Genomic DNA, 26,560 nt, shown 5'->3' on the forward strand with positions numbered 1-26,560 from the left:
CGTGGGCCAGGGGGGGAACCCGCGAGATCCCCGCGGGACCAGCGGGATCCCCGTGATCCCCGTTCCCGTGCAGACCTCTAGTCTGTACTTTGTGTCTGCAGTGGTTATCTGGTCACTTTGGATACCTTGTGGGCACTTAGACCTGTTTTTACATCGCCTAAGTCACAACGTACAAGTTCCGTCTAGGCAGTCTCGTTAAACTTTTGGTTATACTTGCAGTACAACAGTCTAGCTCAGCCCACATCCTGCCCAAATCCCACCCTCACCACTCCTCCTAAAACGCCCCTTTCAGTTCTGGGCATCCAGCAGCACTGAAAAGCTATTTTTAGATACGTCTGAAACCCGTTTCAATTTTCAGCATTTGGACGACTTGTCTTTTTGATCGTCCAAGTGCCGATTTAGGTGGGATTTTAGAAGTATTTCTGTTTCAATTATGAGCCCCTTAGGATTTAAATTTTTTAAATAAATTTGTTGGTTCTTTTTAAGCAACTTTACCTCCTCTTTTACTAACACATAGCGCGGGTTTTAGCACCAGCAGCGGTGGTAACTGCTCTGATGCTCATAGAATTCTTCTGAGCGTCGGAGCAGTTACCACCACTACTGGCGCTAAGGGCTCCTTTTACTAAGCTGCGCTAGTAGTTTTAGTGCGCTCTACATTGCCACGCGCGCTAGATGCTAACGACACCATTGAGCTTGCGTTAGTTCTAACCGCGTAGTATGCGCTAATATTCTGCATGTGCTAAAAATGCTACCGCAGCTTAGTAAAAGGAGCCCTAAAACTCACGCTATGCGTTTGTAAAAGAGGGGCTTAATTATGGTGGCTCTAATTGCAATATAGGTTTACCTCAGTGAAATAGTATATTGAGACTACCCTCAGAAGTAATATACACAATATCCAGAAACAAAAAGCAAAGTGACCTGTCCCTTAAGCTTATTTAGCATTAAAATTTTTATAGACATCTGTTACAGTGCTCAAGTACAAATTTTCACCTATTGTCATTTAAAATTACTTTCAATTATCCCTGGGCTATAAGATCTAGCATATTTCACATCCTGTTCCTTAGCACTTACTTTGAGCTGGTAGTTTTCAGGTAATGTGGTGTTGGCAATGAAGGAGAAAATTTGATGTCCTTGATGCGCAAGAATATGTTCTTATCCATGGACAGTTCTAAGAAAATAGAAATAAAATTTTAAAAATAGACAGTTTCTGTTCTTATAAATGCCTGGGGGATCTACTGAAAAACTAAAAAAAAAAAAAAGAACTTCCGAATATATCTGGAAGCTTAGCATCTCCAAAAGGTATAATATATTTAGTTCCTGAGCAAAATACACTCAAGAATTAATCATAAACCAAAACCAGGCAGAGAAAAAGACAAATATACAAGTAAATTACATTAGACCACCATGTTTAAGCACAGTATCTATATTAGGGATGACAAAGCTTACACTGATTAAAAATAAACAAAAAATGTACACAAAAAAATCTTTGAAATATTTATAATTACTACTACTACTACTACTATTCATTCAGTCATGTCCAACCCTTGGATACTCTGTAGGCCAGTCCTTGCCATGCTTCTCTGCTTTCCATGGCTTCTTTCAATTGCTTGATGTTCATTCCCGTGTCATTCTTGATGATATCCAGCCAATGGGCATTTGGTCTCCCCTGCTTCCTTTTACCAATGACCATTCCGAGTAGCACCGCCTTTTCTAGTGAATTTGCCCTCATCACATGTCCAAAATAGGTGAGTTTCTGTCTGGTACTCTTGCCTTTCAGGGACAACGCTGGGTTTATATGATCAAGAACATCTTTGTAGGTGATCCTAGCTGCCAATGGGATTTGTAGAAGTCTTCTCCAGGACCACAGCTCGAAGGGTCAAGAACATTCACCTATTTCTTTTTTTTTTTTGTTATTTTTGTAAGCTTTTATCTTGTGTAATTAAGCACATGACAAAAAATTTTGTAATAAACTGAACAACCTACTGTACATTGTATTCTCAACTTTAGTAACCATTTACCTACAAGCACGCTGTGGATGCAATCACAAGTGAAGTTGGAGGAGTTGCTGCATAGAACAGCTGTGGCCAAGTAGAGGTTCCTGATCCCAGCACTGGGTGCAACATCAGAGCAGGGCACTCCACTTATAATTAACTGCCTACTAAGGAACAAGGCCCATGGGCATATGTCCAAAGGCATAAAATTTTCCTCTTTGGAACTACCCTTTGGAACCCACAAAGGAGCCATTGTGGAGCCTGAAGAAATTCAATTGCCTCTGACATAATAAAATAATCTTAGTTTTATATTTTTTAATTGAAAGAGATATGGGAAAGAGGAAATGGTAAGATTAATGGTGGAAGTACTAAATATTTCTACCCTACAGGGCTCAATTGACTCTTCCATTTTAGTAGGGTCTTTTCCTCTTGTTTATCAACATTCTGGGAACATAACTAATTCTGCATTAGAGAAGCCCTCTATAAGTCCAGTCCTGTGACTCTAATCTTCAGTAGGAGCAAGGTTCTATAAAAAGAGATTATGCACTTACCCTGGGGTAAGCTCTTTTCTAGTAGTTAGGCAAGATATTCTAGACAGTAGGGTTATTTCCATATAGCTGCGTGCTGCTGCAGAAGGAATCCACTCTGAATTTTTCACTCTGCCTCTGTTGTACTTCACTGGGCTCTCAAGCTCTACCTTCAGTTAGTACTTAAGCACCCAATACACATGAAGTAGAGGCACCTGTAGCAACAGACTTAAACAAAATGTTATGCTCAAAAGTAACTAAACAGTACTGTTAACCGCCATCACTGGCTTCAAAAGAGCTCAGAAAGTACTCCCCAATATATAGAAATATATATACAAATTCTTCCCAGCCTACAAGGGCTGACAGGCATCCAAGAGTCAACTTGGAGAAGCATAAAACAGATTGAAACAGTAGATTGGTGCAGGAAGGACTGGATGGGAGTCTAGAATGGCCTACCTATCTACTGGAAAAGAGCTTACCAGGGTAAGTACATAATCTCTTTTTCCAGTGCAATAGATGAGATATTCTAGACAGTAGGGACGTACAAAAGCAGTCCCCCCAAAGCTAAGATGGGCTTGCTGCGCCAACTTTTAAGACCAAGGCCCCAAAAGCAGAGTCCAGTCTTGCCGCCACGTCTACTCTGTAGAACTTGGCAAATGTGTAAAGAGAAGACCATATTGCCACTCTGCCAATCTCCTCAGGAGAGACTGATCTAGCTTCAGTCCATGAAGAAGCCACGCTCCTGGTAGAATGCGCCTTGACGGAAACAGGAGACTGTTTCCCTGGAAGCATGTAGGCTGACAAAATGGCCCTACAGATCCATCTGGAAATCGTGCCCCACTTAACTGAATGAGTCAGCACAAACAAATGGTTAGAGAGACAAAACTTGTTGGTGACCTCCTCATAATGCAGAAGAACTCTGTGCAATCCAGTTTCTTCAACAGGTGATCCTGTGTCCTGGAACCTGTAGATTGAAAGGAAGGCAAATACACTTCCTTAACATCATGGAAAGCCAAGACCACCTTCAGCAGGAAGGAAGTAACTGTCTGTAGAGAAACCCTAGCCTCCGAAATATTGAGGAAATGGGCTTAGCAAGACAAAGCCAGTAGTTCCGACATACGTTGTGCCGAAGGAATGGCAACCTGAAAACAATCTTGAGCGTCAAGTCCAAGAGGGAAGCCTCTCAAAGGTGCTCAATAGGAGCCTTGGTAAAGCTAGATGGCACCAGGTTAAGGTTCCAGGAAGCAGCCACCCCAACAACCATAGGAAAAATAATCCATTGCCTCAATTATCACCTAATAATCATCCCTTTCCCTAAATCAGGAGGAGGAATTGTCTTAATGCCAATTCCCAAGAACCCAAAACTCAGCCCTTCTGATGTGACTAATTATCATCCAGTAGTTTCCATCCCTCTGTTTATCAAAATGATGGCAGGATATGTCACAGAACAGTTCAAATGCTACTTAAAACACTTGAATAGACGTCATCAATGGAAATGGTAGCCTAATGTGATGGCTCCGTTTTCAGCCATCTTAATTTTTTAAAAATTGGTGTGCTCTAGTGGATTTGAAGGACTGAGGCAGCGCTCATCAATCATATGAGTGTGTCCTCGGCAGCGGAGTACAAGTTGGTGCGAGTTGTCGGCTGCACAGCGCTGACGGGTGATCGGAATATGCTTCGCGCTGACAGCGGCAGTTGGGCTGTGCTAGTTACTGTGAAGTTTATTTGAAAGACATTCTTGTTGAATGATTTTGTTATTTTTGAAATGAGTAGGTGTGTGTTGAGTGAGTGTGTTTATGTTTACATGGATGGATCGGTTGGAGGACTGATTAGGTTGTTAATGAGAGGTGGCTGGGGTGGTGGTGTTACTTCTTTCTTATAAATCTTGAGATCTGTAAGGAAGGTCTTAAGATGCAGCTTTGGGTTGGGTTCAAGGGGGAGGGTTATAATAAAGGGGTAGTGGTGGAAGGGTTTGGAATAGGGGTGTGGGAAAGGGGAGATGGTACTCTCTATCTAACTTTGTTACTGGATGGTCAGCTGATGATCGAGTGGGACCTGGTCAGGGGCTGGGATGATCAAGTTACACGGGTTTTGAAGATAATAAATGTGGAATGGTTAATGGTAATGGACCCTGGTTAATTTTGTAACTTGGAATATGGGGGGGATCAATTCTCCCATTAAACGTTCAAAAATTTTACAACAATTACAGCGTCATAAAGTGGATGTGGCCTTTCTTCAAGAGACTCATTTAACTGATCTAGAACATACAAAATTGAAGCAATGGTGGGTGGGAGAATGTGTGGCAGCTTCTGTACAAGGAAAACATAGGGGAGTAGTGATTCTTTTTCGTAAGGGTCTTCTGGATAATCTACAAATTTTAGCAAAAGATGGAGGGACGATTTGTGCTCTGTCAGGGGGTGATAGCGCAGTGGAATTTTGTATTTTGTTGTGTTTATGCTCCTAATGAAAGTGACCCGGCATTTTATGCCAAATTGACCAGATTATTACCATTTGCTCAGGTCTCTCTAATTGTGGGGGGAGACTTTAATGTTGTTTATGATTCTAGCTTGAATTGTACGGGACCGGGGGGTCCTCAGCGTTGGGTAGGGGAAAGAGAACTAAAAAATTTAGTGAAAATCTGGATTTGATAGATCCTTGGAGGATATTACATGGTTCTGAGAGGGATTATACTCATGTGTCTAGAGCACATTGTACACAATCCCGCAGAGATTATATTTGGGTTACGGAATCGGTGTTTTGAAAACTGGTGAGGACAGATATAGGTCCTTATATGATCTCTGATCATGCATGGGTTTATGTGAAGTGGCAGGAAGGAGGGGGATCTCAAGGGATGTGGCGATGGGTGTTTCCTCTAGCATTGTATAGGGACCAAAAATATAGAGAAAGGCTGTTGGGCACGTGGAAAGATTACAAAAGGTATAATGCTCATGTAGAAGAGGATCCTATTTTATTCTGGGAAGCGGTGTTAAGGGGGGATACTATAAGTTATAGTAGTCATGTTAAAAAAGCACAGGATAGGGAAATTTTACGTTTGGAGAGGGACATAGTAAAGATCAGAAGGAAATATGGACAATCTGGCAACTCTGCATAGACAGGAGTTGATGGAATATCAAGTAACTCTCAATTCCCTTTTGCATCTGCGGGCGCATAAATCCCTTGCATATTATAAGTATCAACTTTATAGACATGGGAATAAGGAGGGGAAACTATTAGCCCGATTAATTTCATCTAGAAAGGATCCCAGTAGGATTCGGGCCTTGATAAATGAGCAAGGGAAGCGGGTTATAACAGATCCAGAGATTGGTGATATTTTTTTCACTATTTTAAAAATTTGTATGCCTAAAAAAAAAAAAAAAAAAAAAATTTGTATGCCTCTCCTTTGGAAAATGGATTGTTGGTGGGTCCCTATTTGGATGGATAAGGTTGCCTTGTATCTCTGAGAAGGATAGGGAGCGTTTGAATACGCCAATTACACTGGAGGAAGTGTACTTGGTAATAGTCCTCTGATGAAGGCGCCAGGTGAGGATGGAATGTGTATTGAATTTTATAAACTTTTAAGAGAGGAGATTATCCATCCACTTGCTAAGATGTTTAACATTATGGTTGGTTCAGAGGCTTTATCGGAGGGTATGAATATGGCTCGAATTCTGGTGTTGCCAAAACCAAATAAAGACCCTGAAAAAGTAGGTTCATATCATCCTATTTCTTTATTGAATACGGAGGTTAAAATGTTAGCAAAGATTATGGCAAATAGGATGGCTGTTGTTCTGCCCTCCCTTATTCATGATGCTCAGGTTGGATTTGTGAAGGGAAGAGCAATAGCTAAAAATGTAAGAAAATTGTTGTTATCTCTGGAACAGCGGGAGATGTATAATATACCTCCTGTGCTGGTTAGCTTTGACGCTGAAAAGGTGTTTGATAAAGTAAGGTGGGATTTTCTATATGATACATTAACAGCTTATGGTTTTGATGTTTTTGTATCTGCAGTGCGTACATTATATGCTTTTCCACAGGCTAAATTGGTGTTAAAGGATTTTGAAACGGGTAAGTTCCCTGTTTTCAGGGGGATGAGACAGGGTTGTCCCTTATCACCGTTATTATTTGTTCTTACTCTGGACCCCCTTATTTGGGATATATATGCAATGCCGTCTATTCGAGGGATTGACATCGGAGGTAATATCTTTAAATTATCGGCTTTTGCAGATGATATTTTAGTACACCTTTCGGATCCTTTGCATTCCTTGATGGCATTATTAGATTTGATTAAAGAATATGGCGATTATGCAGGCATTTGCTTAAATTTAGATAAATCAGAAGCATTAGCGTCCTCTGTGGAGGTTCAGGCTTTATGGGGTTCAGAGTTTCCGTTGACTTGGGCGCAAGGGCAGCTTATGTACTTGGGGATAATAATGACTATGTTGACTTCCAAATTACATATTGCAGACTTTGCCATTGTTTACTAAAGAAAGATTTATGTATCTTTTATAAAAAAGTTACTCGTTTTTGTTGGGTGTCCAAGAAACCTAAAATAAAATTGACACAATTGCTGAGTAATTGGAAAGGGGGGGAGGGGGGGTTAGGATTAAAAGATATGAGGATCTATAATTATGCGTGTCTCCTTCGTCATTTAGGAGATTGGTTAAATATGACCAGCATTTATACTCCAATTCAAATGGAATGGGAGTTTTATGCTCCATATGATGTGTTTGCATTATTACATAGTACCCAGAGTGCACTGCCCTCTTTTATTCATTCAAGCGTATTATTTAACACATTACAGGTAGTATGGCTTTGGCTTGTGCAAATCTTGGGAGGGAATCCGATGGTTACGGATCTCTTGCATTTGCAAGGTAATCTGGCCTTTCTTCCGGGACGGGATTCATATATACTATGGGGAGCAAGAGGAGTTTCAAGTTTAGAACATGTTTTGGGGGCTGAAGGGGAATTGCTGACCCGAGAAGAATTATTAGCTAAGATAGGGGTGACCTGGGGAGTGCAGTTTGCGTGTTTTCAAGTGGAACACTATGTGAGATCCCTTGACAGAGCACAATTGAGTAGGCACTTGGGGGCTAGATTGCGATGAGGGGGTGTCTCATTCAGTGTCTAATATTCATTCTAGCTTACAAAGATTAAAACCAGAAAAAGACTACCAGTATATTCGGCATAAATGGGAAAGAGAATTACAGCTTAATTTGGAACAATGGAATGTAGCACGTACTTTAAGGGCAACACCTGGGGTGACATCATGTGCATGGTTAAGAGAAACGTATTATAGGGTAACTTTACATGCCTATTTTACTCGTGTACAGTTGTTTTATAGTGGAGGTCTTTCAACTCCACTGTGTCATAAATGTGGGATGGGAAGTCATACTTTGGATCATGCATTTTGGTTTTGTCCCTTTATTCAGCACTTTTGGAAGCGAGTAATATCTTATATGTCAGAATTAATTGGAAGATCCTTGCGATGTTACATAGAAACATAGAAATAGACGGCAGATAAGGGCCACGGCCCATCTAGTCTGCCCACCCTAATGACCCTCCCCTACCTTTCTCTGTGAAGAGATCCCACGTGACTATCCCATTTTGTCTTAAAATCAGGCACGCTGCTGGCCTCGATCACCTGAAGTGGAAGACTATTCCAGCGATCAACCACTCTCTCAGTGAAAAAGTACTTCCTGGTGTCACCGTGCAGCTTCCTTCCCCTGATTTTCCCCTGATTTCCCTGATGCCCTCTTGTAGCCGTGGGACTTTTGAAAAAGAAGTTATCTTCTTCCACCTCGATACGGCCCGTGAGATATTTGAACGTCTCGATCATGTCTCCCCTCTCTCTGCGTTCCTCGAGTGAGTATAGCTGCAACTTATCCAGCCGTTCCTCGTACGGGAGGTCCTTGAGTCCCGAGACCATCCGGGTGGCCATTCGCTGGACTGACTCCAGTCTCAGAACATCTTTGCGGTAATGAGGCCTCCAGAATTGTACACAGTATTCCAGATGGGGTCTCACCATGGATCTATACAATGGCATAATGACTTCAGGCTTACGGCTGACGAAACCCCTACGTATACACCCTATGATTTGTCTAGCCTTAGATGAAGCCTGCTCCACTTGATTGGCAGTCTTCATGTCTTCACTGATGATCACCCCTAAGTCCCGTTCTGCTACAGTCCTTGCTAGGATCTCGCCATTAAGGGTGTAATTTTTGCATGGATTTTGGCTGCCAAGGTGCATGACTTTGCATTTTTTTGGCATTGAAACCTAGTTGCCAGATCCTAGACCAGCGCTCCAGTAGGAGTAGGTCGTGCGTCATATTGTCGGACATTGAGTTTTTGACCGTTGCACTCCTGTCTACTACATTGCATAGTTTGGCGTCATCTGCGAATAACGTTATTTTACCTCGAAGCCCTTCAGCCAAGTCTCTTATAAAGATGTTGAACAGGATCGGGCCCAAGACCGAGCCCTGCGGCACTCCACTGATCACCTCTGTCGTTTCAGAGGGGGTGCCGTTCACCACCACCCGCTGAAGCCTACCTCCAAGCCAGTTCTCAACCCATTTTGTCAATGTGTCACCCAATCCTATAGAACTCATTTTGCTCAACAACCTGCGGTGTGGTACGCTATCGAAAGCTTTGCTGAAGTCTAAGTATACGATGTCCAGGGGCTCCCCAACATCCAGCTTCGTCACCCAGTCAAAGAAGCTGATCAGGTATATCCATGTTGACGGGGATCCCGTAGATTCTCCTCGTTCAGGATCGTATCCAATTGACGTTTGATTAGAGTTTCCATCAGCTTGCTCACTATTGATGTGAGACTCACCGGTCTATAGTTCGCAGCCTCCATCCTGCAACCTTTTTTGTGGAGTTGAATGATGTTAGCCGTTTTCCAGTCCAATGGGACTATACTCGTACTAAGGGAGAGATTGAACAGCGCGGATAGTGGTTCCGCCAAGACGTCACTTAACTCCCTGAGCACCCTGGGGTGTAGGTTGTCTGGCCCCATCGCTTTGATAACCTTGAGTTTAGACAGCTCACAGTAGACACTGCTTGGCGTAAACTTGAAATTACTAAACGGGTCTACTGAGCCATCCCTTGTCTGTAGCTGAGGACCGGATCCCGGCGCCTCGCGGGTGAAGACCGAACAGAAGTATTCGTTTAAAAGTTTAGCCTTTTCCGAGTCTGCTTCTACATAGTTCCCGTCTGGTTTCCTAAGGCGTACTATCCCGCCTGTGTTTCTGTTTTTGTCACTAATATACCTGAAGAAGGATTTATTGCCCTTCTTGATGTTCTTCGCTAACGTCTCCTCGTTTCGGAATTTGGCCTCTTAACTGCTGTTTTGATGGCTCTTGCCTTGGCCAGGTAGTCTTCTCTCGAGTCCTGATTCCCTGATTGTTTGTAAGAAATGAACGCTCTTTTTTTCTCTTTTATGAGACCTGAGATTTCCGCAGAGAACCACTGTGGCTTATTGTTCCTTCGCCGTTTACTTACTGATTTTATATAGCGGTTGGTTGCCTCTTGTATGGTATCTTTCAGAGCTGACCACATTTCTTCTACGTTATCTGTTACTGCTTGATTTTGTAGTGCATGATGGATGAATTCCCCCATGCCCTCGAAGTTGGTGTCCTTGAAGCTGAGGACCTTGGTCAATGTGTTACATTTGGCGAACCCCTTTTTGAGATTGAACCATACCATGTTGTGGTCACTGGAGGCCAACGCTTCGCCCACTGAGACCTCTGTGACACTTTCGCCATTGGTAAGTAACAGGTCCAGTATTGCCTGCTCCCTTGTTGGCTCCAACACCAGTTGTCTCAGTCTTGCTCCCTTCATAGAGTTCAATAGCCTCCTACTGCTGCTGGATGCAGAGGAAAGTGTGTTCCAATCCACATCAGGCATATTGAAGTCACCTAACAGTACTGTATCCCCACGCAAGGTGATATTTTCTATGTCTCCGATCAATTCCATATCCAGGTCATCCTGTTGTTTTGGAGGTCTGTATATTACGCCAAGATACAGGCATTTGTCTTTCCCCCTGGCCAAATTTACCCAAAGGGATTTCCCTGTGTACCTGATATCTGCGATTCTGGTGACTTTAATGTCATCTTTAGTATATAGTGCTACACCTCCTCCTATTTTGCCCTCCCTGTCACGGCGAAGTAAATTGTAGCCCGGTATGACCATGTCCCACCCATGGGAGTCCGTGAGCCAGGTCTCAGATATCGCCACCACATCCAGGTCAGCGTTCCTCATTTCAGTCTCTAATTCTAGGATCTTGTTGCCCAAACAACATGCCTTTCCATGTCGCATGTTCGCTATGTTTCTGTGGGGATATTCCCGCTTGAGCTACTTGGACACTTTTAGTACTAGCTGTAATATGAGCACCTACCCCAGACTCAGAAATGAGTGTACCCTGTGGGGGAATTCCCGCTTGAGCTACTTGGACTCTTTTGGTACAATTTGCAATGTGTGTACCCTCCCTAGACCCTAGATGTTCTCCGACCCATTTTATTTTGGATTTATCAGAGGCTTTTGGACACTTACCCAAGGGGCATAAGACTCTGTGTAGGAAGATGAGTTTATTGGCAAAAAAATGTATTCTTCAATATTGGACGATCCCTGACCCGCCAAAGTTTTGGCATTGAAGGAATCAGTTACATCAGTTGGTCATCTGGGAAACTAGAGATGTTAGAAGGACTAGGAAGCGAAAAATGCTGTTTTTGCAGATCTGGGTTCCATATTTACAAACATTACATACTAAAGGTCGAAGTGCAGTTTTAAGTTGGGTATCCTAACTGAGTTTTCATCTAGTAGGATTGATGTTTTGACGAGATGGCGTAAAGAGTGCCATTGGGTGGTGAAGGGAAGGGGGGGTTGGGGAGGGGATGTAGAGAGTATTTATATGTGTTTATTATATTATTATATTTGATGCATCATTTTTGTATTTAGCATTTGTGTCTTCAACTGTATTTGATGTTGTTTGCATCAATAAAAATTGTTTAAACCTAAAACACTTGAATATCCTCCACCCTTCACAGGAAAAATCAGTGCACCGAGATGGTGGAAACAGCACTAGTAACATATGGCACAGAACAGCTAAGCAAGGGTCACACAACAATCATAATCCAATTTGACCTAGGATGCTGGATGCTAGGAATTATTAAAAAAGGGATGGTTAACAAGACTAAGAATGTTATAATGCCCCTGTATCGCTCCATGGAGCGACCTCATCTGGAGTATTGCGTTCAGTTTTGGTCTCCTTATCTCAAGAAAGATATAGTGGCGCTAGAAAAGGTTCAAAGTAGAGCGACCAAGATGATAAAGGGGATGGAACTCCTCTCGTATGAGGAAAGACTAAAAAGGTTAGGGCTCTTCAGCTTGGAAAAGAGACAGCTGAGTGGAATAGAACAGGTACAAGTGGATCGATTTTTCACTCCATCAAAAATTACAAAGACTAAGGGACACTAGAAGACAAGACATGTTTTCAGTCCTTGCCCCTATGTTGTGGAACTCTCTGTCCCAGTACATTAGAGACATAAAGGACCTCTTCTCTTTTAAAAGAGCTCTAAAAACTTATCTTTTCAAGGATGCTTTTAATATATGACCCCCAGACTTATATTTTTTTTTCCATGGGCTTGACATCATACAAATTTTTTTTTCCCTCCCCTTCCTTGAGTTATCTTCCCTTTAATGTATTTCTTCTTCTACAAACATATTGTAACTCTCCCCCCTAATCCTCACGGTTCATGTATGTTACCACAGTATGTTTTTATTTAAAGTCAGTGTATTTGTATTTCTATTTTACTTGAATTGTACATCGCTTAGATATTTAATAAGCGATTTATCAAGAACTAATAAAACTTGAAACTTGACACTTGAAGTTACAGGGAAATACTTTTAAAACCAATAGGAGGAATTTTTTTTTCACTCAGAGAATAGTTAAGCTCTGGAATGCATTGCCAGAATTTATGGTAAGAGCAGATAGCGTAGCTGGGTTTAAGAAATGTTTGGACAATTTCCTGGAGGAAAAGTTCATAGTCTGTTATTGAGAAAGACATGGGGAAAGACACTGCTTGTCCTGGATCGGTAGCATAAAATATTGCTACTCCTTGGGTTTTGGCCTGGATTGGCCACCGTGAGAAGGGGCTACTAGGCTTGATGGACCATTGGTCTGACCCAGTAAGGCTATTCTTATGTTCTTAACCGATGGTCTGACATGAAGAACCCTCTTCAGAAAATTAGCGACATCAGGATGAGACGTCCACAAGGACTGACGCTTTCAGGATCTAAAAGCAAGAGAGAGAGCCTGGTCACTTGGACCCAAAGAGAAGCCACACAAAAGCCTTTAGCCAGACCAGCCTGAAGGAAGGCGAGAATCAGCGAGGTCGGAGTACCACCTGGTCCTGGATACATCAATTTGGAAGGTCTTCTACTCCTTCGCACAAGCCAAATACATGAACTTCTTAGACTTGAGAAGAGCATCTACAACAATAGCAGAATATCCCTTGTATTCTAAGGCTGCGCGCTCAAGAACCATGCCATAAGAGCAAAGGGACCCAGAACCTCCAAGGGCACTGAATTCAGTGGGAGGAGGTCTAGATGATTGCTCGACTGAAGGCTGCAACTCCCGCACAGATGCATCAGATATGTGTACCACAATCCACAAGAACAAACTGGAAACACCAGAACAACTTGGCCTGGATGGGCTGTGATCCGTCGATTGATCCGGTCAAACATCGGCCAAGGAGGAAAGACATACAGGAGAATCTTCTGAGTTCATAGCTGCTCAGAGCAGCGAGGCCCTCTCTTCCAGGCTCGGATCTGCGACTGAAGTAGCGATCCATTGTCTTGATTCTTGCCAAGGCCAGGAGGTGGAAGCGCATCACAAGTGCTCAGCACACCACTGTGGACAGGGCCCATTCACCCGGAACCAGAATCTGGCTGCTGAAGAAGTCTGCTCGCCACATACACTACCATCAGCACTAGGAGGCTTCCTGAGCCAGAGGAGTGCTCTTGGTCCCTCCCTGGCTATTGTCATTGCATTGCTGGAGAAGATGCTGACCACTTGGACCTCCAGAGTCTTCTGCAATCTCATCAGAGCTAACTGAATGAGTGACCACTTTTGCTGAGGACGAATGATTGTAAAGGGAGAATGATTGTAAAGTACTCTCCAGCCCCAAAGGCTGGCATCTGACATCACCATGATCCAGAAGGTAACGAGTAACAGAATGTTTCTGCAGAGCAATTGCGGAAGAAGTCATCAAGCCACGCTTGCTCGTGCTTCCAGAATCCAAGGAAGATAGGTTTGCAAGGCATCCTTGTGCAGAGCCCAGCGAGATAGCAAAGCATGCAGAAGAGGAAGCCTGTGCGCTATCGCCCAAGAAACCACATCCAGTGTAGCAACCAGGTATCCCAGAAATTGAAGATAATCCCATGCCGACAGAGCCAGCCGCTGAAGAAGGGGAGAATACTGGGCACAGAGGTTCCACCAGCAGGCATCTGTCAGATAGATGCATCCTGCAGCCGAGTCAAAAAGAACTCCCAGGTATCCCAGAAACTGTTTGATCGTCAGATGGCTTTTCCTGAAGTTAACAATCCAGCCTTGGACCTCCAGCACCGCAAGAAAGGATGATCCTGAAGACTTTTTTATTTCTTTTGCATGTAAGTTGCCATGACAATCATTACCATGGTGAACATCCAGGGCAGAGTCGAGAATTGGTATTGCAGGACCAGAACATAAATCCGCAAAAAAACATTGTGGTGGGCCAGAACAAAGGAAATGTGCAAATATGTATCCGTGAAATCCAGAGAGTCAAGAAACTCTATTTGGACCACTGCTGCAAGGACTGAACGCACAGCCTCCATTCAAAAGTGTGGAACCTTGAGAACCGCATACATAAACTGAAGAGTTCTCCAATCTTCTGAGCCTTTCTTGGGCATGAAAAAGAACATAGAGTATCTGCTTGAGCCTGAATGTTCGGGCGGCACCAACACTATAGCTAGAATATCCTGCCAGCACTGAACGGTGTCTGGAACCTTAAGCGCTTTGACTGGGCGACCTGTAGGAGAGTCCACACTTGTCAGATGAAATTTGCAACTAGGCGGGAAGAAAGACTGAGAGCCGGCTCCCTGTCGGAAGAGGAGCATCCTTTGGCCTGGCACCATTCTGTTTCTTCAGCAGGGGGCGCAGAACTGGAGGTGGAAGGATGGGAATGCCTGTAGCCACTATACCATCATCGGTAGTCCTGTGTAGATATCTGCAATGTGGTATTTACATACAGTTACAATCACTGTGAGCTATGAAATTAGAACAACCGGAACCCAAAGAAGGTCTGGGTCTGCTTTCAAATAGAGTCTTAGGTTGATGGTCCATCCTAGAATCCATGAGATCAAATCAAAGTAACCTTAGAAGTGGAAACAACCATTCGCTGTCTGAACCAAAGCATTCTGTGGGCAGATATTGAATACACTGACACCCTGGATCTCTCTCTCGCTCTCTTTCCCCACTCCCTTTGCAGCAAGGGAGGGAATGAGAGAACAGTGAGAGAGAGGAAGAAAAGTTGGACTCATGGAGGGACAGAGAGAGATGTTGGTTGGGGAAGGGAATGAGGTCCAAAGGAGAAGAAGTGTGTAGGAGGCAGAAAGAAAAAAATATTGGATGCACAGTCAGAAGGAAGTGCAAACCAAGACTCATTAAATCACCAGACAACAAAGGTAGGAAAAATGATTTTATTTTCAATTTAGTGATCGAAATGTGTCAGTTTTGAGAATTTATATCTGCTGTCTATATTTTGCATTATATTTGTCTATTTTTCTATAGTTGTTACTGAGGTGACATTGCGTATTTTAAAGTCATCTGCCTTGACCTCTTTGGAAAACCAAATATAAATGATAATTAACATTTTCTCTGCTTATATGCTTTTTAAATTTTATGGTTACCATTAAGTTTTTCTTAATAAGATTATATTGTGTGTATATGAAAAATGAATGTTAGAAATTGCATTACAAATAGTACTTTTATTATGGGGGTGGGGTCAGGGGCGGAGTATGGATGGGGATACTCGTTGATATTTGTTAGACTTAGGGGGTACTTGGCTTTAAGAAGTTGAGAAACTCTGGTCTAGAATGTCTCACCTATCTACTGGAAAGCACAGTTACTTACCGTAACATGTGTTATCCAGGGACAGCAGGCAGATATTCTTGACTGATGGGTGACGGCACCGACAGAGCCCAGGTACGGACAATTTTAGAGTGATTGCACTCTAAGAACTTAGAAAGTTCTAGCTAGGCCGCACCGCGCGTGCGCGAGTCCTTTCCTGCCCGACGGAGGCGCGCGATCCCCAGTTAGGATAAGCCAGCTAAGAAGCCAACCCGGGGAGGTGGGAGGGACGCAAGAATATCTGCCTGTTGTCCCTGGATAACACCTGTTATGGTAAGTAACTGTGCTTTATCCCAGGACAAGCAGGCAGCATATTCTTGACTGATGGGTGACCTCCAAGCTAACAAAAAGAGGGATGGAGGGAAGGTTGGCCATTAGGAAAATAAATTTTGTAAAACAGATTGGCCGAAGTGTCCATCCCGTCTGGAGAATGAATCCAGACAATAGTGAGATGTGAAAGTATGAACTGAGGACCAAGTAGCAGCCTTGCAGATTTCCTCAATGGAAGTGGAGCGGAGGAAAGCTACAGACGCTGCCATAGCTCTAACTTTGTGACCCGTGACAGAACCTTCCAGTGTCAGACCCGACTGAGCATAACAGAATGAAACGCAAGCAGCAAGCCAAAGTGCGTTTAGAAACAGGATGACCCATCTTGTTAGGGTCAAAAGACAAAAAAAGTTGAGGAGATGATCTGTGAAGCTTAGTGCGTTCGAGATAGTAAGCCAAAGCACGTTTACAGTCCAAGGTATGCAAAGCCTGTTCAATTGGATGAGAATGAGGCTTCGGGAAAAAAACAGGTAAGACAATGGACTGGTTAAGGTGAAAGTCAGACACCACCTTAGGGAGAAACTTTGGATGGGTACGCAGAACCACCTTATCATGATGAAAAACAGTGAAAGGTGGATCGGCCACTAGTGCATGCAACTCACTGACCCTCCTGGCAGAGGTGAGAGCAATAAGGAAGATCACTTTCCAAGTGAGAAATTTGAAATGTGCTGTAGCCAAAGGTTCAAAAGGAGGCTTCATTAATGCGGAAAGAACTACATTGAGATCCCAGACCACAGGAGGGGGCTTGAGAGGTGGTTTAACGTTGAAAAGGCCCGCATGAATCTGGAAACCAAAGGATGAGCAGAGAGGGGTTTTCCATGAATTGGCTCATGAAAAGCAGCAATGGCACTGAGATGAACTCTAATAGAGATAGATTTGAGACCAGAGTCAGACAAGGAAAGAAGATAGTCCAACACAAGCCCCACTGCTAGAGACGTGGGATTATGGTGATGCAAGAGGCACCAGGAAGAAAACCGAGACCACTTCTGTTGATAACAATGAAGGGTGGCCGGTTTCCTGGAAGCATCAATGATAGAACGGACAGGCTGAGAAAGGAGAGAGCAAGCCAAATTTAGCCTGAGAGATACCAAGCTGTCAGGTGCAGAGACTGTAAGTTGGGATGTAGTAGGGACTGCTGATGCTGAGTAAGCAGAGAAGGAAACAGTGGAAGAAGTATGGGTTCCCTGGTACTGAGTTGAAGTAGAAGGGAAAACCAGTGTTGCCTGGGCCACCGTGGAGCGATGAGAATCATGGTGGCTTGTTCCCTCCTGAGCTTGAACAATGTCCTCAGCATGAGGGGTAGAGGAGGAAATGCATAGAGGAAGAGATTGGCCCAATCAAGGAGAAATGCATCGGGTGCCAGACGGTGAGGGGAGTACAGTCTGGAGCAAAACAGGGGCAGTTGATGATTGTGAGGAGCTGCAAAAAGGTCCACCTGAGGAGTGCCCCATTGAGCGAAAATGGACTGGAGAGTCATGGGATCGAGAGTCCATTCGTGGGGTTGGAGAATTCTGCTGAGATTGTCTGCTAAGGAATTCTGCTCCCCTTGAATGTAGACGGCTTTCAGGAATAAATGACGAGCTGTCGCCCAAGACCAAATCCGTTGGGCTTCCTGACACAACAGGCGAGAGCCTGTCCCACCCTGTTTGTTGATGTAGTACATGGCAACTTGATTGTCTGTGCAAAGGAGTAGTACTTGAGGAAAGAGGAGATGTTGGAATGCCTTGAGGGCGTAAAACATTGCTCGGCGCTCCAGGAAATTGATGTGATGTTTCTTTTCCTGGGCAGTCCAAAGACCCTGAGTTTGGAATTCGTTCAAGTGAGCCCCCCAGGCATAGGGGGAAGAATCTGTGGTGATGACCAGCTGATGAGGAGGTAGATGGAATAGTAGACCTCTGGATAGATTTGAAGATGTCAACCACCAGCGTAGCGACTGTCGAAGAGACGATGTCACAGATATGTGTTGTGAGCAAGGATCTGTCGCTTGTGACTACTGGGTTGCTAGGGTCCATTGAGGAGTGCGCAGGTGAAGACGTGCGAAGGGGGTGACATGCACCGTCGATGCCATATGCCCCAAGAGCACCATCATGTGATTTGCTGAGATGGTAAATTGTTGAGACACCTGCAGACAAAGTTGAAGGATGGTCAGAAGGCGGTTGGGTGGAAGAAACGCCCTCATAAGAACAGTGTCCAGAATGGCGCCAATGAATTGAAGTCGCTGGGTTGGAATGAGATGCGACTTGGGGATATTGATTTCGAACCCCAAAAGTTGAAGAAATCGAATGGTCTGGTTGGTGGCAAGAAGAACCGCCTGAGGAGAATGAGCCTTGATCAACCAGTCGTCCAGATAAGGGAAGACCTGAAAATTGTGAGAGCGGAGATAGGCTGCTACCACAATCAGACACTTGGTGAATACCCTGGGAGAGGAGGCCAGACCGAAGGGTAGCACCTTGTACTGGTAATGAGTGTGATTGATGAGAAAGCATAGATATTGTCTGGATGCTAGATGGATCGGAATATGTGTGTAGGCCTCTTTGAGATCGAGGGAGCATAGCCAGTCGCCCTGAGTGAGAAGAGGGTAGATTGTGGCAAGAGAGAGCATTTTGAACTTCTCCTTGACAAAGCATTTGTTGAGATCTCTGAGATCTAAGATAGGTCTGAGGTCTCCGGTGTTTTTGGGAACTAGAAAGTACCGGGAGTAAAATCCCTGACCTCACTGATCTGGAGGAACTTCTTCGAAGGCATTGAGAAGAAGGAGGGATTGAACCTCTTGAGTGAGAAGGAGGGATTGAGTCTTGTTGGAAGCAGACTCTTTTGGCAGGCCTAACGGAGGAGGAGTTTGAAAAATGAGGGAGTAGTGGGCGATGATAGAGAGCACCCATTGATCGGTGGTAATTACCTCCCATCGGGCCAGAAAAATTTGGAGGCGACCTCCGATAGGTTGTGGAAGAGGACACGAGGGAGGAAGACTGGCTATGCCCTGGAGAAGAGAGTCAAAAGGGCTGAGTTGGTTTAAGCTGAGCAACAGGTTTTATTGTAGGCGGCTGTTGTTGGCGAGCCTGTTGGTGCTGTTGCTGCCGCTGTCTCCGAGGCCGAGGAGGATGAGGCTGAATTGGCCTAGCGGAGAAGTGATGCTGATACGACGACTGCTGCCTAAAAGGACGAGCAGGAGGGGGTTTCTTTTTGTTTTTCAATAAGGTATCCCACCTCATCTCATGAGCCGAAAGTTTCTGGGTGGTGGTATCCAGAGATTCTCCAAACAGCTCATCACCCAGGCAGGGAGTATTGGCAAGGAGGTGCTGGTGGTTAACATCAAGTTCTGAGACGCGAAGCCTTGCTAATCGTCTCATAGCTACAGACATTGCAGTAGCTCGTGATGTCAGTTCAAATGTGTCATAGATGGAACGGACCATGAATTTCCTGAGTTGCAAGAGACTGGCAGTACATTGCTGAAAAGCAGAAAGTTTGCGGTCTGGAATATATTTTTGAAAAGTGGCCATCTGCTGGATAAGATGTTTCAGGTAAAACGAGAAGTGAAAGGCATAGTTACCTGAACGGTTGGCCAACATAGCATTCTGGTAAAGTCGTTTACCGAATTTGTCCATAGCCTTGCCCTCTCTGCCAGGAGAGACAGAAGCATACACACTGGAGCCTGCAGATTTCTTCAGGGTTGACTCCACCAGCAAAGATTCATGTGGCAGCTGAGGTTTGTCAAACCCTGGAATAGGAATAACTTTATAAAGCGATTCCAGTTTTCTTGGAGCTCCTGGGATGGTGAGAGGAGTATACAGATTTTTATAAAAAGTTTCCCTTAAGATATCATGAAGGGGTAATTTCAAAAATTCTTTAGGAGGTTGGTCAAAATCCAAAGCATCAAGGAATGCCTTGGACTTTTTAGAATCAGACTCTAATGGGATTGAAAGGGTGTCTGACATCTCCTTAAGAAACTTAGTGAAGGAAGTGTGCTCTGGCTTACTAGCAGGATCCTGCACCGATGGGTCAGCCTCATCCGATGAAAGGTCATCATCGGTACCGAGGGGGTCCTCTGAATCATCCCATAAATCAGAGTCACGTACCGATGGGAGGCGGCCCTGAGACAAAGGAGTAGAGGATTCGGTATGTCTGGTTTTACGTACCGATTTGCCAGAACGCATCGACACCGTACCGGGTGAAAGTAAAGCGGTACGTGTGTCCGAAGGCGGTACCGGCTCAGAGACTGAATGAACAGCTTGACGTAGAGACTTAGGTTCTGCCGACAGAACAGGCATAGACATGGAAGAGGCAGATTTAAGCGGTGCCGATAACATCGATGCCGACAAAATAGGCTGTTCGACGATCGGTACCGCAGGCTCAGTGGGTACCGACTCTGGAAGGGTCGGAGTTAAAAGAGCCGGGAGAAGGTGCTGTAACTGCTCCTTAAGTTGGACCTGGAGAATGGATGCTATGCGCTCATCCAGAAATGGTCCCGATGGCACCGGTACCGCTTTTTTCTTGCTCGGTACCTGCGGTGCAGCTCGACGCTCAGGCGAAGTCAATGCCGATGAAGAGGCAGAAACCTCTATGGGAGCGGAGCGTTTACGAGGCCGGCGCGCATTCTGCAGGACTTGGCTCACTGCATGTTCGAGTGGCGGGCCGAGAACTGTAGGGGATGGCTTCTTAGCCGGCTTACCTGTGGGGTGCGACACCGAAGATGTATCTTGCGGTGTCGAAAGCGCCGGTACCGACTTGGAGGAAGTTGCTGATGTCGGAGTCGATGCCAGTGGAACTTCCATAGCGGCACCAAAAAGAAGCTGCTGCTGAATCTGGCGATTCTTCAAAGTTCTCTTTTGAAGAGAAGCACAGTGGGTGCACGTCGCAGCCCTATGGTCTGGACCCAAGCACTGAAGGCACCACTTGTGCGAGTCGGATAAAGAAATAGGGCGTGCACACCGCTGACACTTTTTAAAACCCGGTGAAGGGGGCATGAAGGGAAAAACAGCAGTAGCAAAATCGAAGCCCGAGGCTTCGATGGTGCCAACAGGCCCCGCTGGGGCTGACCGAAAAAAGTAAAAAAAAATGGACTTTTTGGGTTTTTTGTGGGTTTTTTTAACTAGAAAAGAAAAGAAAAAAAGAACGTTTACAGTTTCACGAGGAAAAATACGCGAGCGGGAAGGCGAAAAAAAGGATTTTCCAACAGCCGTTGGAAAACACGCGTCTTCTTAGCTCCGCCGAAACTAAGAAACTGGGGATCGTGCGCCTCCATCGGGCGGGAAGGCACTCGCGCACGCGCGGTGCGGCCTAGCTAGAACTTTCTAAGTTCTTAGAGTGCAATCACTCTAAAATTGTCCGTATCGGGGCTCCGTCGGTGCCATCACCCATCAGTCAAGAATATGCTGCCTGCTTGTCCTGGGATAAAATATATTATCAAGGTAAGGACAATTTATTTTTCCAGTGCAATAGGTGAGAAATTTTAGACAAGTGGGACGTACAAAGCAGTCCCAAAAAGCTAGACCTCAAGACCTAAGTACCAAAAGCAGAGTCTTGTCTTGCCGCAACATCCACTCTGTAGAATTTGGCAAACATGTGCAGAGTAGACCCAGTAGCTGCCCTACAAATCTCCATGGGAAAGATTACTTTAGCCTCGGCCCACGATGAGGCCATTCCCCTGGTAGAATGCACCTTAACAGAAACAGGAGACTGTATACCACACAGAATGTAAGCTGATGAATTCCATCTGGAAATAGGGGCCTTGGAAGCAGTAGTGCTCCACTTAGAATGAGTCAGCACAAAAAGATGGTCAGAGGTGAAGCCTCTGCATAATACAGAAGAACTCTGTGGACATCCAAGTTCCACAAAATGCAGTCCTGTTTCCTAGAACCAATAGGCTTAAAAACAGGCAAACGCACTTCCTGAGTCACATGAAATGCCGATACCACCTTTGACAGAAAGGAAGGAACTGTGCGGAGAGAGATCCTCAAGAAAGGCTCTCTACAAGACAGAGCTTGGAGTTCTGAGACGTGTCTTGCTGAGGTAACGGCAACAGGAAAACTGCCTGGTCCAAGAGGTCCAAGAGAGAAGCGTCTTTCAGAGGCTCAAACGGAACCTTGGTGAGGCCAGACAAAACCCAGATAAGATCCCATGAAGGGAATGGCGGTTGGATTGGAGTGAGACGCAAGTGAAGGACTATGGTCCCAGGCTCTGAAACAAGGGAGTTCAGCGACTTGGACAGAAAGAGAAGCCACAGTGAGGCCCTTGACAAGGCCCACCTATAGAAAAGGCTAGCATTACAGAAACAGGAGTAGAATATGTCTCCACATTCTCCTGGTCACACGTAGGCAGACATAGTAGTTGATTTCCTTAGATTTCAGAAGTGTAGAAATGACAACATCAGAATAGCCTTTGCATTCTAATGCTTCCCGCTGAATAGCAATGCCATAAGAGCAAAGCCACTGACACTCTACAGATATCCAGAGAACATGTTGGGTATATAATGTACGAGCAGCTGGGTGCCCAAATGTTACAATACTGATGAGCAATGATGTTGAATGGATACTTCCAAGTTGATTTTGCAGCATTTTCAGCAAGCTGGTGCCAACTTTTTGGAATTACTAGTTACTGTTTATGAAACATGGTTACACCACTATCATCCTGAGACAAACGAACAGTCCATGCAATGGCGGAACTCAAGTTTTCCAAGGCCAAGGAAATTCAAGACCAAAAGTCAACAGTAAAGGTCATAACCACAGTGTTTTGGTATCAGGAAAGTGATATAATGACTATCTTCCAACGGGTCAAACAGTTAATGCATAATACTACTGTAACTTGCTGTGCCAATTAAAGGAAGAACTGGAAGAAAAAAGAAGAGGGAAGCTGTGGAAAGGAGTTTTCTTTTTGCAATAGAATGCACTGGCTTACAAGCCTGGCAAAACGATGTATGTTTAGATGCAGTTGGAGTTTCAGTGCATACACCAGCCACCCTACTCACCAGATCTTGTTCCATCTGACTATTTTCTGTTTCCAAATCTTAAAAGAGTTTGAAAGGGTGGCAATTTTTGAGTGATTCGAAGGTGACTGCAGCAGTGGAGCAGTATTTCAATGACCAGACAGAGTATTTTTTGGAAAGATTACAGAAACTTTATAACACAATGTGCCAAGTGTGTTGAACTTAGGGTTGAATATTAAGTTTCATAGCTCCATGTCACTACCTTTTTGGTTGTACTGGGAACTTTTCAGGATCCCTTCATAAGTTGTGTATAATCTTTAGTCTTTAGATGGAACTCACTTATACTATTGGCATGGAATGAGTATGCCTAACATTGAACATTCAGTTCTCCTCAACATGCGCTCTAACATGTGGCACCCAGTTATCTAAAGCAGTTTGGGCAGAAAACCCAGAAATAATAACATTTTCCTCAGAAACTGTGGGTCAGCAAAAAGCAAAACTTTTAATCTTGGAAAATGAAAAGACTGGAAGATAGCTGGAAGGCTACTTCAATACAGGACCCATTATGCAAAAATCATGAAATTTTTTTGGCACTGTGCACATTCACTTAACTTATTTATGACAGTCAGGGACTTGATGAGTAGCCTAATGGTTAGTATAGTGGGCTGAGAACCAGGAGAACCCCAGAGGGCATCAATTCCTACTGCAGCTCCTTGTGGCTGTAGGCAAGTCTTTTAAACCTCTACTGCCCCAGGTATAAAATGAGTACCTGTATATAATATATAAACCTCTAACCATTGAAAGGCAGTATATCAATGGGACACTTCGGTACAAATTATAGAGTAGATCAAATTGGAGTGGGGTTGCACGATGTGTTAGAGGGAATTGAATCAAGGGGTGACCCCGGGAACTACAGGCCGGTGAGCCTGACTTCAATTATAGGGAAGATGGTGGAAGCTATGATCAAGGACGGCATTTGCGAACACATCGAGAGGAATGGCCTACTGAGAACAAGCCAGCACGGATTCTGTAAGGGAAGGTCGTGCCTAATGAACCTTCTGTACTTCTTTGAGGGAATAAGCAGTCGGGTGGACAATGGGGAACCCATAGACATCATTTACCTCGATTTTCAAAAGGCTTTCGACAAGGTGCCACATGAAAGGCTGCTTAGAAACATAGAAACATAGAAAAAGACGGCAGAAAAGGGCTATAGCCCACCAAGTCTGCCCATTCCAAATACCCGCCCTCTGGTTTCACTCCCCTAGGGATCCCCTGTGAATATCCCATCTTCTCTTAAAGTCCAACACGCTGTTGGCCTCAATCACCTGCAGTGGGAGTTTGTTCCAATGATCCACCACTCTTTCAGTGAAGAAGTATTTTCTGGAATCGCTATGGAACTTCCCTCCCCTGATTTTTAGCGGATGCCCCCTGGTGGTCGAGGGTCCCATGAAGTAAAAGATATCTTCTTCCGACTCGATACGGCCCGTGATGTACTTAAATGTTTCAATCATATCACCCCTCTCTCTTCGTTCCTCAAGTGAGTACAGCCTCAGTTTATTCAGTCTTTCTTCATACGTGAGATCCTTGAGCCCCCAGACCATCTTTGTGGCCATTCGCTGAACCGACTCGATTCTCTGCACATCCTTCCGGTAGTGTGGTCTCCAGAATTGAACGCAATACTCCAAGTGAGGCCTCACCATGGACCTGTACAGCGGCATCATAACTTCAGGTCTCCTGCTGACAAAACCTCTACGAATACAACCCATCATTTGCCTTGCCTTGGAAGTAGCTTTCTCCACTTGATTTGCAACCTTCATGTCATCACTAATGATCACCCCTAGATCACGTTCCGTCGTGGTCCTGGCCAAGGTCTCACCATTTAGTATGTAAGTTCTGTGCGGGTTTTTCTTACCCAGGTGCATTACCTTACACTTTTTAGCATTGAAGCCTAGTTGCCATGTTGCTGACCACCGTTCAAGCAGTAGTAGATCTTGCGTCATATTATCAGGTAAAATGCTTTTACCTACTATGTTGCAAAGTTTGGCGTCGTCGGCGAACATTGATACCTTTCCTCTAAGTCCTCGGGTAATATCTCTTATGAATAAGTTGAATAGAATCGGGCCCAAGACCGAGCCCTGCGGCACTCCACTTAGGAAGCTGTGGAACCACGGGGTGGGAGGGGATGTGCACAGATGGATCAAGCACTGGTTGTCCGGTAGACTGCAGAGGGTCGGAGTAAAGGGCCAATATTCTGACTGGCGGGGAGTCACGAGCAGTGTGCCACAGGGATCGGTGCTGGGGCCGTTATTCTTCAACATATTTATCAATGACCTGGAAAAGGAGGCAAAGTGCGAGGTTATAAAATTTGCAGACGATACCAAACTGTGCGGCAGAGTTAGGTCCAGGGAGGAGTGTGAGGACCTGCAAAGGGACCTGGACAAGCTGGAAGACTGGGCAAACAAATGGCAAATGCGCTTTAAAGTGGAAAAATGCAAGGTCATGCATATAGGGAAAAAGAACCCGTTGTTCAACTACAAATTGGGGGGGGGGCATTGTTGGGAGACAGCAGACTCGAGAGAGACTTGGGTGTACTGGTGGATGCATCACTGAAGCCATCTGCACAGTGCGCAGCAGCCTCAAAAAAAGCCAACAGGATGCTGGGCATCATAAAGAGGGGCATAACAACCAGGACGCAGGAAGTCATCATGCCATTGTATCGAGCGATGGTGCGTCCACATCTGGAATACTGCATTCAATATTGGTCGCCGCACCTCAAGAAGGACATGGCGGTACTTGAGAGAGTCCAAAGGAGAGCAACGAAACTGGTAAGAGGGCTGGAACACTGCCCATACGCTGAGAGGTTGGATAGGCTGGGGCTCTTCTCTCTGGAAAAAAGGAGGCTCAGGGGAGATATGATAGAGACCTTCAAGATCATGAGGGGCATAGAGAGGGTGGATAGGGACAGATTCTTCAGACTGAGGGGGACAACAGGTACGAGGGGGCATTCGGAGAAACTGAAGGGAGATAGGTTCAAAACAAATGTGAGGAAGTTTTTCTTCACCCAAAGGGTCGTGGACACTTGGAATGCGCTATCGGAGGAAGTGACCAGGCAGAGTACGGTGCAGGGATTCAAACAGGGTTTGGACGGATTCCTGAGGGATAAAGGGATCGTGGGATACTGAGAGAAGTGCTGGGATGTAACACAAGTATAGAAAACTAAACAGGTAATAAGTATAGTATAGAAAGCCAAGCAGGTCGTGCATGTGCAAGGCCGGAGGGTTAGGACTTCGATGGGAAAATAGGACTTCAATGAGAAACCAAGGTGGCAAGGGGGCCCCTTCTGGTGATTCAGACAGGTCGTGACCTCTTGGGCTGCCGCAGGGGCGGACTGCCGGGCGGGATGGACCTATGGTCTGACCCGGCGGAGGCACTGCTTATGTTCTTATGAATCAAATAAAATAAAATAAACATTCTGCATGACGTATGGTAATAGCAGTGTGGAATCCATAAGGATAGAAATTCCATGTGTGAAGGGAAGAAATATAAAGTTAGGGTTAAACTACCATCCCCCAGGACATAATCAGCAGACAGATGAATAAATGTATTCAGAGATTAGGGAAGATGGAGA

At 44.8% G+C, this 26,560-nt stretch overlaps 1 protein-coding gene across 8 annotated transcripts in view; it reads right to left on the reverse strand.

Annotated features, from left to right (window-relative positions):
* The window catches only part of CENPT (centromere protein T), an 822,208-nt gene that overhangs the window by 183,205 nt on the left and 612,443 nt on the right, over window positions 1–26,560 (reverse strand). For all 8 annotated transcript variants that reach the window (XM_033941803.1, XM_033941802.1, XM_033941796.1 and 5 more), the window contains one exon: window positions 1,072–1,168. In XM_033941803.1, coding sequence (XP_033797694.1) covers window positions 1,072–1,168 — 97 coding nt within the window. The remainder of the gene's footprint in view (window positions 1–1,071; window positions 1,169–26,560) is intronic.

The sequence above is a fragment of the Geotrypetes seraphini genome, chromosome 4 (assembly GCF_902459505.1).
Source record: "Geotrypetes seraphini chromosome 4, aGeoSer1.1, whole genome shotgun sequence".
Taxonomy (NCBI): domain Eukaryota; kingdom Metazoa; phylum Chordata; class Amphibia; order Gymnophiona; family Dermophiidae; genus Geotrypetes; species Geotrypetes seraphini.